Raw genomic sequence first — 11,390 nt, forward strand, 5'->3', positions numbered from 1 at the left:
GTTCTTCACTTGAAAGACCGTGTAGATTATATAGGGAGCTGTGCCACACTTTCCCCACGCCCATGTTGCATGTACCATGGCAAATATCTAATTACTTTTGCTTGACCTCAGCATCTTATTTTGCAGTGTGCACACATTTTTCTTTTTTCTTGTGCATGTGCCATAGGAAACAGTTCTAGCAAAAAAGATTCAGGTCAATTTCAGAATAAGGTAACAAATGTTTAACCCCGGGAGTAACATTGCAATACATGCTGCTCTGGTGTTACTTTATATTAATTTTCTTGCTTTTAACAACAAACTCCTAAAATGCCCCAATACCAGAAGCTTCGGTAAATACACTACATAAAACAGAAAAACTGTCTGGGCCAATCAAAAATGTACATCAAAACTCAAAAGATCAAAAAACGCAAGAAAGTGAACCATCCCATTAAGGTACACTCCCACGTAAAATTGTCATCCAGTTAATCAGGAAGTAAACAATGCATTCCCATGTTCTTAAGATGGTTGCTATGAGCCCTTCTAGTCCACAGGCGCATTGAAATATTTGGTCAAAAAACTCCAGCTATACATATACCCAGTCTAGTCCAAACCCGTGGGTCTTTGAACCAATTTCTTCTACTGCTGCCAACAAGTGCATTTCCCCAAAAATCAGTTTTTGTATGTATTTAATAGTAGAAAAGACCTTGCAAAAACTATGACAAAATCTACAATAATTTTGGAAAAAGCACATTAGACAGCAGCAGAGTATACCTGCTTTAACTAAGATCTTGCTAAAGAGCTTTCACACATTTTAGAGAATAAAATTCAAAGTGCCACCTGGTCCATTGTGGTTGTGAAATATTACCCTGTGATTGTTATATGGAGGCAGTTCAATACACAACCAGAGACAAAGCGCTCTTGCGATGACAATTTTATTGCGGGATGTTGGAAGTGGTCACACAGCTTATTCAGGGCCCGAGTCAAATCTGTGAAACTGTACAAAAACACTGAGCTACTGAAGATTACTGGTCCTTGAGCTCCTTCAGCCTTCTGATGGCAGATTTCACTGTAACGGCAGACGTTGTGCTAAAACAGACACAAAAGACCACAAAAAAATCACAATGATAACAAGCATACAGCATTTTCACCATGATTATTAAAGATAACCAGAGCATCTGAGGGATTCACACTCGAACTAACAGTCTTTAGTGTTCAATCCTATGCTCACCACAGCATAAGAAGCTATTCACTTCCAGTGAGGGGAATTTGGGCTTACTTGTACGTCCATGCGCCTCCAGCAACAGTCTTCATGCAGGACCCACAGTTCCAGATGCCGACAGCCTTTCTCTTCATCTTTGTCTGAGGAAGAGAAAAGGGGAGATGCATGCATAAGGCACAGAAACATTGACAATAACTCATTAATATGTCCTAAACATTACGGTGCAGATAAAAATTGCTGACATTTCTACATGGTGAAACCAGTGTATAAAAAATACCCTTTCATAAAATACCCTTTCAGAGGATATGCACTTTAAGCACATGGGAATTGTGTTGATAAGGAATCGAAAACGGTGGAGTTGAGAGCCAAATCAAGAAAATCTATAAATACGTCTATGTCCCAAACAATATGTAACCCACTGTGTGTGCATATATATGTGCGTGTGCCTGTATATACACTCACCGGCCACTTCATTAGATACACCTGTAAAACTGCAAACTGCACCCGTTAACGCAAATATCTAATCAGCCAATCACGTGGCAGCAACTAAATGCATTTAGGCATGTAGACATAGTTAATACGATCTGCTGAAGTTCAAACCAAGCATCAGAATGGGGAAGAAAGGTGATTTAAGTGACTTTGAACGTGGCATGGTTGTTGGTGCCAGACGGGCTAGTTTGGGTATTTCAGAGACCGCTGACCTACTGGGATTTTCACGCACAGCCATCTCTAGGGTTTAGAGAGAATGGTCCAAAATAGAGAAAATATCCAGTGAGCGGCAGTTCTCTGGGCGAAAATGCCTTGTTGATGGCAGAGGTCAGAGGAGAATGGCCAAACTGGTTCGAGCTGATAGAAAGGCAACAGTAACTCAAATAACCACTCGTTACAATGGACGTATGCAGAAGAGCATCTCTGAACGCACACCACGTCAAACCTTGAAGCAGATGGGCTACAGCAGCAGAAGACCACACCGGGTGCCACTCCTGTCACCTAATGAAGTGGCTGGTGAGTGAATATACATAAGCGCACACAGTGGGCTGGTCAACTGACGGTTGCTGGATGCTCACCTTTCCGCAGAAAGAGCAGGTGTATTTGGCGTGCTGGCTGATCTCAATCTTCTTCACCATCTTCCTGAGGGAGGCCCCATAACGGGTGCCGTACTTCCCTACGATCCCCACCTTCTTGGTGCGTTTAGCCTGCGGAACACAACACACATTTAACAGCACGTCTCCGTTCACACCAGGGGTCGGCAACCTCGGTCGTGGAGAGATGCAGCATCGGGTTGCTTTCACCTTAAAAATCAGCAACCAATTCAGACGTCCCCCCCCTCAGATTAAAGCAGTTAAAATATGGAATCAGCCACCACAGAGGAACAGCAAAAAAACAGCACACCTCGTGGCAATTCAAGACAAAGGCTGCAGACCACGAGTATAGACATCACAAGGCATCACAAGTTACTGGTAAACTATCTACTGTATTCCCCCATGAGAACACGTAACCAAGCTGCAAGACAACGATCAGTAGCTATGGTTAAAGGCAGCAAATCCCACGGTGTGTTTGATACCATTTAAAAAATACACTGCATTAAGCTGCAGAACAGTCAGATTTTTACAAGGGGCATTTATTTCACAAGTTTACTTACAAGATAATCCTATTTTAACTCTAACATAGCACAACATATTAAACAAGCTAAAGGTAATCAGAACTTGCAGGAGCACCAAATTCCATTTTAAGTTTTACACAATGAATCATCGCGGTGCCAAGCAGCACCAGATCCGTCCCCTTAGCCAGACAGTACAGCTGAGGTGTCAAACTAAAATCCCAGGGGGCTGCAGTGTCTGCAGGTTTTTGTGGTTTCCTTTCAATCAGCTGCCAAATTAAGGCCTTGGGAACAAGGTGTGTGGATACTTCAGCCAATCAATGACTTAAATGTGCCCTTGGTGCCGAGATCACCCTGAAAATAAGCAGCCCTCCAAGACTGAAGTTTGACGTCTGTGCTGCCGAGCACAGGATCCCAACCACAGTCACAAGGTTGCTGGTTTTCATTCCAACCACAGCTGCAATCACAGAATTTTTAAAAAGCCTTTTCATGTTCGGAGGGATTAGTTACCCTCTTACTCCACATTCTGTCAGAAACCGCCGTGCATGCCATGAAGAACAAAAACGTTCATACTGTGAACATCATCTTTTTGTATGATGGTACTGCACCTAAAGAGGCAACACAATTTTTTAACTGAACAAAATAAAAACTGCAGTGCACCAACAGGCTCCCCATTAGGTTGTTGAACCCATGCATTTGAAGTTCTTTCATATTTTTTCCCTTAAAATTAACAACACAGGCTTGGCTAATTATCACTTGTTTTGTCTGATTTCTTCATTAATCTAAAAATAACATCAGTGATTTTGCCACACCTTCAATTAGGAGCCTGTGGATTCCCCTCAGTCTAACTGGATCAGTTAAATTATTTTGATGCAATCCAATTTTGAACCACAAAATGACTTGTATTCTTCATGGCATGCAGAGCCATTTCTGACATTGTGGCTTAAGAGGATAAATAATCCATCCAAACATGAAAAGCACTGGATAATGAAAAATGAACAGCTTGTTGAAATTCCCAGATTGCAAATGTGGTTAGAACAAAGAACGCCATACACAGGGGTCTCCTGGGACCAAGGTTGGGAAATCACTTCTGTTGAGGGGACACACTCCCACTTGTCCTGGTTACTGTATTACAAGGGGCTGCCATTTCTCCGCTTGCTCTTGAGGGATTTCCTAAAGGAACTACTCGTAAATGTACAGCGAAGTCACTATAATACTCCAAGCCAATCTTCTTCTTGCTGGTACAAAAGCACCTTGCATTCACGACATTTCTCTTCTTTGCTGCTACATAAGGATTCATGGTCCCATTTCTCTTCTCCCTCACTGCCATCAGGTTTGCGGTTCAATTTATTTTCTTCGTCAACGCCATGCCAGATTTGTAGTCCAGTTAGTCTTCTCTACGAGAGACACAGCCTTGTTTCCATTCTTACTCACTGCCACATCAGATTCAATGTCCTATTTGGTGTATTTTAATCCTGTTCCTCTTGCAAAGGCCCAAGTTAGGTTTCCCTTATCCAACACGTCTTTAGGTTCAGTCTTTTTACTTGAGTGTTCTTGTAGCCACAGTGACCTCTCCGACATCCATCCACGTAATAAACAAGTACTGCGCCGGTGAATGAAATCAAAGCATCTGTCCAGGCTCATGATCTTTGCACTGCTTGCTCCACAGCCATCCTTTTGTGCAGTACAAGGCTATATAATTGGACAGCTAGTAAAATTCACTGTTATGATGACAGCAGTAAATGAATTAAACTCCTCAGTCCTGCACAGGCATCCACGGTCCTTTCTTGCTCTGCTGGCTCCATTACTCAGTTAATTGGGAGGACAGCTGCCCGAAAGGCACATAATATGGGTCCCAACATCTGGAGTTGCTGTTCAGGATGAGGTGCTAACAGATTCTGCAACCTCGCTGCTTTTGCCATCGTGGAACCTATAAGAGTAACAAAAATTTATGCAGAGAACACAACACTTTCAGTGAACAACAAATGTATAAAATAGTACACGTTGCATCATGAGATGATAAAATTCATCACAAACTCATCAGAAGCTAATGCTTACTCAGATTTAAAAAAAAAAAAAAATTTTTTAAACTTACCCAAGTTCAACAGTGCAAGAACATCCTTCCGTGTACATCTTTCAGAACAACTTCTGCAATCGGAACAGTGTGAGCTAGTGCAGGAGCATCCTCTATATCACTGCAGTTCAGACACACTTAGGAAACGCACAAAAATAATACGCTAACCTTATATTCACAGTCATTCCATTCGCACTTTTAGCAGCGAGTTATATAATGAAATCTTGACACTGTCACAAGGTAAACACTGGCTGTGTAAGACAATCTCTTCGCCGAATACGACTCATTTGTAGCCAAGATTTGTAGCGACACCAAACGAAGCCATTTAAAGTAGGGAACGCAGAGAATTAATCTAAAAATAAAAGGCACTTCAACAAAACTCAGAGGTCGACATGCATGTCAAATAACTTTGCTGCTCGTCACTATGGGTCAAACTGAAAAGCGTTTAATATTTTTCTTCAATTTCCCTGCTGCATGCATTTTGAAAGGATGTTTTAACATCGTTCCGGCAAGTCGAACGCGATTGGCTTTGCTAATGTGAAAGTTCAGAGATCACTGCTTAACTGAAGTTAAAGTATTTAAGACGAAATTCAAATATTCAAAATATTTTGAAAGATCGGTATAATACGTTAAACGTATGTAATGCTTCTTACAGACGAAATCATGAAGGACTTTGGCAACTATCAACCATAGCTAGCCATAGCCGTCATATTTTAGCGTAAACGTAACGTAAGAAAACAATACTTATCACACTTCATGAACCAAGACATGTAAAATATATTGTATATGTCTTGGTTCAATATACACAGTACAATGTACGTGGATGACTTCAGATGTGCTTCAATTACATGCAGTCTCTTATCACTCACCATAATATCAGAAGAGCTGTGGGAGGAAAAGAGGACCGAGAGACTGCGCAGCCGCGTTTTACCATTGCCAACAATTTGGCATTATGGGATATTGGAGGACCAACTGAGTTTTGCAGTGATGACGTCTTTTTGTAGGACAACTCGTGGGCTCCCTCTGCAGATTTCCAATGCTTTTTTTTCCCATAGGAATTTCGTTTTCTGCAGATATCTCCATTTAAATTATGACTAGTAGTAACTATGGCAAGCCCTTAATTGTATTGACTAGTAATATCTTAGTTTCAGATATCAAAAAAGATTATTTAGATATCTTCAATAACAAGGAATTAAAGATATATTTAGGCTAATTGGAATTATGACTTGTCAGAACTAAAGTGAATATATCTCGAATCTACGAGTTACGACTTGTCATAGTTTAAATAGCGATATCTGGAATTCACGTTTTAGATAGTCAAAACTGAACTGTAGATATTTGTAATGTGAATCCAGTCAGGCTATTAGGCCTAAATGTTGAAAGGGCAAGCTTGCCATAGGCCGTGGAAAAAGCGCCGTTTTGAGAAGGCAAACAAGTTTCCCTTCTGTTTCTTATACAGTTATTCTTTAAAGATTCAAGTTTTCTGTTTGGAACCTCCTACTGAAAACTGGAATCTTCCAATACGGCGTTGTGACGCTTATTGCAGAAAAATCATAGAGCCGATAACCGGTTCAGTTACACAGGACTTCTGTGACGTAATACGAGAATGCGCTCAAAGAATATAAAGCCGTCATTTTGATTACTGTCCATTCTTAAGAAATCACGGCCAGCGTGTCGCTAGTTTGATTTTCTTTACAGCTTACACTTTGGACAGTGTCTTGCACTTGTGTCGAGATCGAATCCTAAGGTATTATGTGCATTAACTTTTACTTCTGGTCTACATGTGCGGGCATCAGTTTGTTAAACTTGAATTTGTGTTTCTTTCTGTGTTAACAGTGGTGCTGAACCCCGTTGGTGCACTGGCCAAGATGGCTCAAAATAAAACGAAAATGTTTTCGCGAGGCAAACTTGGGGAAGGGGTAAGCACTTCAGGAATTAATATAGCCCATTCAGAAAACATTTACTGTGCTTCATATTCCACCAAAAGCCCAAGGACTGGTATAGTAATACCGCTTACAGAGAGGAGGTCAGTTTCAAAACTGAACTGTAGATATTTGTAATGCGAATCCAGTCAGGCTATTAGGCCTAAATGTTGAAAGGGCAAGCTTGCCATAGACCGTGAAAAAAGCGCCGTTTTGAGCTCAACCAGCAACATTAATCTCAGGGATCACATGACCTCCTATGTATGCTCCTTCACTTCCTATGTAGGCTACGTTCAATGTACATTATCACAATCTTATGCACATATTCATCAGCACTCCTGCACTTTATATGTTTAATATTTAAATATTTAATATTCCTATTCTCATTGTCCATATCCCCCATCTGTACAGGCTGGTACTGCTGCTAATGTTTAATATTATGTATATTTTTGATATTTTTTGATATTTTTGCTGTCTTGCTTTCTACGTAGTTGCTGCCTGCCATGTCATAAGAATTTCTTTGCTCAGAATGACCTTGTGTTATACTGTGCACTTGACAAATATAAACACTTTGACTTTGACTACTGTGGAGGCTAACAGATGACGTCCTTTGTGTGCGTGGTAACTTTGTACATTGTAAACTAATATTTATTAAGGGTTTATAAATTACTGGAATCCAACCTGATATCACTTGATGGCAAACATGTGGTAGGAACTTTAGAAATAAGTTTGCCGAACTTTCTGCATTCGCAATTAATGGAAGGTATGTATATCATCGATTTTGCCAAATTGTTGTGTCAGCATCAAACTTTTTGAAAATTTCATTCCTTCAGCTTGGTGGGTACCGTTCCACCCCATTCAACCTCAGGGACACATCCATGCCGGAGTATAACAGTCTGCATGACCCACACCTGTGCAACTACTACCAGCGCAAAAGTATGCAGAAATTACTGAGGGAGAGGAACCTCATTACAGAACAAAATGAGGTAATGTCGTTTGGTGGCTGCTGTGCTAAGTATGCTCACCTATTTTGTTCTGTGTTAAGATATAATATCATTCTTTATTGTTTCTAGGTCATCTGCTCCATGCAGGATGTTAAAATACACAACACGCTCCTGCAACAGCAACTGGTCCTCTCTCAAAGAAGCTTTGGTGAGACTCAGGTGAGAATCATATTTTAGAATGTTTCAGCAGTATCTTCAGTTTAACTGCTTAAAATACATTTTCTTTGTGTTCTGCTTTAGCTCTGTGAGGTATATTACAAACTTCAGCATGGTTGCATTTCAGAAAGCCAAAATGATGGCCTTCCTGAAAGACCAGGAAAAAGGTTTAGCCAGCAAGGACATGACCCTTACAGAATTCAGAGAGGTTATGCTGGAAGAGGAGCTAAAGATCATGCGCAAACTGATGAGATCGGAAGTGGCTCGGTAAGAATATTTGTACATCAGATATCTGCATATATTAAACAATACAAAATTGTCCACTGTTGAGTCAAATAACAATTTTAAATGTCTTGCCATATTTATTAAGGGAAAGAAAGTATTGCAAGGGCCCAAGACCAATCAGAACTGAGGAAGAGGAGAGTAGACGAGAACTGGTAACAATTTGTGGAAGAATTCTTGCTCCATGTGCATACAAATACTGTTTAATGAGGACTAATAGCAGTCGTAGCACATGACATTTATGATGGCTAAATCTTTTTATAATGCTGCCAACCTATTTCTTTTAAGGTTGCTTCTTTTTATGTGAAATATTTGGGTTATTGGGTTCTTCCCCAGGAACTGATGAGCTGGAAAGTTGCGGAAAGGGAGGTACTGCGGAGGATTGAGTGTGATGCCAGACATGAGTATAACTTAAAGAAGATTCACAGAGAGACCCAGGAGAGGAGGGAAAGACAGGTACCTGAGTCATGTCGACACATTGGAAACGTAGAACATGGCAGCCCCATGTACAGATGTAATTACATTACATTACATTACAGGCATTTAGCAGACGCTCTTATCCAGAGCGACGTACAACAAGTGCATTAGTTCAAGGTGCAGAGGTGCAAAAGAAACACACTAGAGTGAAGTAAAGATCGTAGTGCCAGAAGTGACCACATAGATCAGGACTCCAACCCTGTAGAGTAACCTGTTCAGCAAACAAACAAACAATCCTGCCAAGTACAAACTAGCACTGAAATCACATTTGCCTAATCAGAATCAGACAAAAACAATCCTGCCAAATAAAAACTAACGTGATCGTATTAGCCTAACTAGGTACATTGAGCTAAACTATAGGCTAGGGAGGGGTGGGGAGAGGTGCAGCCTGAAGAGATGAGTCTTTAGTCTGCGTTTGAAGGTATCAGATTCTATAATAATGTAATTATTACCGATCTTGTTCATTATGAGATGTACTAGAAAAAATCCCATGAATCATGTGGCAAATTGCAGGAACCATTGCAGGTTATGGATTGTGCAGGTAGTGTTGTAGTGTTGATACACTGCTTACATAGTTCTGTTATGCTCTTTATAGAAGGTGGTGGCAAATGAGCGAAAGAATGCCTTCCACCAGAAACAAAGAATGGAAAAGCTGAAGACATCAGAGGCATCTGTGGCTCGGGAGCTGGCCAATTTAAGACGCACTGCCCACTAGAGCAGCAGCCAGAAGGGTCGACAGCTTTAAGGATGTTTCCCAACATCTCGTCTAAAGTTATGGGCATCAGGGCTTAACATTCATTTTTGGTTTAGGGGGATCTCCCCCTTATGAGTAACTATTTGGGGGGTTCAAAGGTTTAGGGGGGAAGTGGGAGCGGCGAGGGATGGGTGGTGGTAGAAGCGGTGATGGAAGACAATTAGTGAGGAAGGGCACTGATTAGGCCACAAGGCCAGGCTAGCAGTTGGCTTTCCTATTGATCCCAAAGGTGTTGGATAGGGTTGGGTTCAAGTCAAGTTCTTCCACATCGTTCTTGACTTCAAACTGTTGGGGAAGCACAGAATCGTCTGGAATGTAATTTTATGCTGTAGCATTAAGATTTGCTTTCACTGTTTGCGCTCTGCTCCTGCCGAATGGTTGAAGCTAAGCAGGTGTGGGCTTGGTTAGTACTTGGATGGGAGACCACCAGGGAATACTGAATTGCTGCTGGAAGTGGTGTTGGTGAGCCAGCAGGGGGCAATCTTCCCTCTGGTCAAAATTTAAAATGCCCCAGTGCAGTGACGGGGACACTGTGCTGTGGGAGATTCCGTCTTTCAGATGAGACGTTAAACCGAGGTCCTGACTCACTGTGGTCAGTAAAAGTTCCCATGACACTTATCGCTCAGAGTAGGGGGTTCCCCGGTGTCCTGGCTAAATCCCAGATCTGGCTCTCGCAAACTGCCACCAAAATCATCCCCAGATTTAATTGGCTAAAATATGTTCTCTCCCTCTCCACCTTCGCTAATGTGTGGTGAGCTTTCTGGCGCAAAATGGCTGCCATGCATCACCCAGGTGGGTGCTACACATTGGTGGTGGGTGAGGTGAGTCCCCCCTGACTGTAAAGCACTTTGAGTATTCAGAAAGGTGCTATATAAATGCAATGTTATTATATTATTATTACTGTTTCTTAGGGGCCTAGCCCAAACCATGAAAATAGCCCCAGTGTTATTCAGATATAGTGTAAATTGTTAATCAGACCATACTCACATTATCAAGTTCACTGGGGAGAAAAGAGCAAGGGAGGTGGGTGGTTGAGTTGAGTCATGTATGCATGTTATAACACAGCTCTTTGAGTCCCACAGGTTTTCCCCCTTCGCAGTGCATGGTCAGCATGCTCAACAGTGTTGAAGCTACGGACCAATGATGTGGTGCCAAACCAACATAGAGGCCAGGGCCTGGCCTTTTTCCCCAGTGAGGAGGGTGTCTAATCAACTGTCTGGCTCTGAATAATTAATATTGAAGTTTGTGCTTATGAAATTGGATATTTGGAGGTATCGAAAAGTTTCTACTTTAGATAGATTAAACCGATTTGTGATTTCATTGAAAGTTAAGACCTTATTATCATCAATTATATCTTTTATATGTTGTATTCCCTTCTCTTCCCATGTTGTCCATTCAATTGTTTTGTCCTGTAAGGTTATCCATTTGTTATTCCATCATTTTGTGCTTTTTGGCATTGTAATCACTTCTCCCAATATATTCTTCATTGTTTTCCACATTTTAATTGTATTATTGATTATAAAATTATTGGAGCTTCTGATGTGTTTTTTTGAAAATAGTTGTATAAATAAATTATTCGATTTTACTGACTCACTTTCAATCTGTATCCATGACTCCTCCGGTGAATTCTTCACTATGTGTTGTATATAGAATCCTTGTGTTGCTAAGTGATAATACTCCCAATTAGGTAAGTTAAAACCACCTTTTTTATTTGGGAGATGTAGAATTGATTTGTTTAACCTATGTGCTTTATTTGACCATACAAAATCTGTAATGATTGAGTATGCCTTTTCAAAGAATACTTTTGGTGGTGTAATTGGGATGAGAGAGAAAGTATACAAGAACTTAGGCAGCCACACCATCCTGAAGATATTTAGTCTTCCAATCATGTTTATTGGCAAATTCTTCCATTTCTGTAATTCC

At 40.9% G+C, this 11,390-nt stretch overlaps 2 protein-coding genes across 3 annotated transcripts; one reads left to right on the plus strand and one right to left on the minus strand.

Annotated features, from left to right (window-relative positions):
* Window positions 1-895: 895 nt before the first annotated feature.
* Window positions 896-5,880, minus strand: rpl37a (ribosomal protein L37a). Its single transcript, XM_064327553.1, has 4 exons — window positions 5,742-5,880; window positions 2,266-2,394; window positions 1,256-1,338; window positions 896-1,065 (listed from the first exon to the last, which is right to left on the minus strand). Exons 1-4 carry the CDS (start codon window positions 5,742-5,744, stop codon window positions 1,002-1,004), a joined length of 279 nt encoding a protein of 92 aa, XP_064183623.1. The 5' UTR covers window positions 5,745-5,880; the 3' UTR covers window positions 896-1,001.
* LOC135250814 (fibrous sheath-interacting protein 2-like) lies at window positions 5,871-10,989 on the plus strand. Of its 2 annotated transcripts, none has more exons than XM_064327551.1 (8): window positions 5,871-5,972; window positions 6,709-6,791; window positions 7,628-7,780; window positions 7,868-7,957; window positions 8,082-8,221; window positions 8,325-8,391; window positions 8,573-8,692; window positions 9,309-10,989. In XM_064327551.1, exons 1-8 carry the CDS (start codon window positions 5,963-5,965, stop codon window positions 9,426-9,428), a joined length of 783 nt encoding a protein of 260 aa, XP_064183621.1. In that variant the 5' UTR covers window positions 5,871-5,962; the 3' UTR covers window positions 9,429-10,989. The 2 variants fall into 2 exon arrangements, with proteins under 2 accessions (XP_064183621.1, XP_064183622.1); XM_064327552.1 differs by lacking the exon at window positions 5,871-5,972 and adding an exon at window positions 6,057-6,619.
* The last annotated feature ends 401 nt before the right edge of the window (window positions 10,990-11,390 follow it).

This window comes from Anguilla rostrata, chromosome 3 (assembly GCF_018555375.3).
Source record: "Anguilla rostrata isolate EN2019 chromosome 3, ASM1855537v3, whole genome shotgun sequence".
NCBI lineage: Eukaryota > Metazoa > Chordata > Actinopteri > Anguilliformes > Anguillidae > Anguilla > Anguilla rostrata.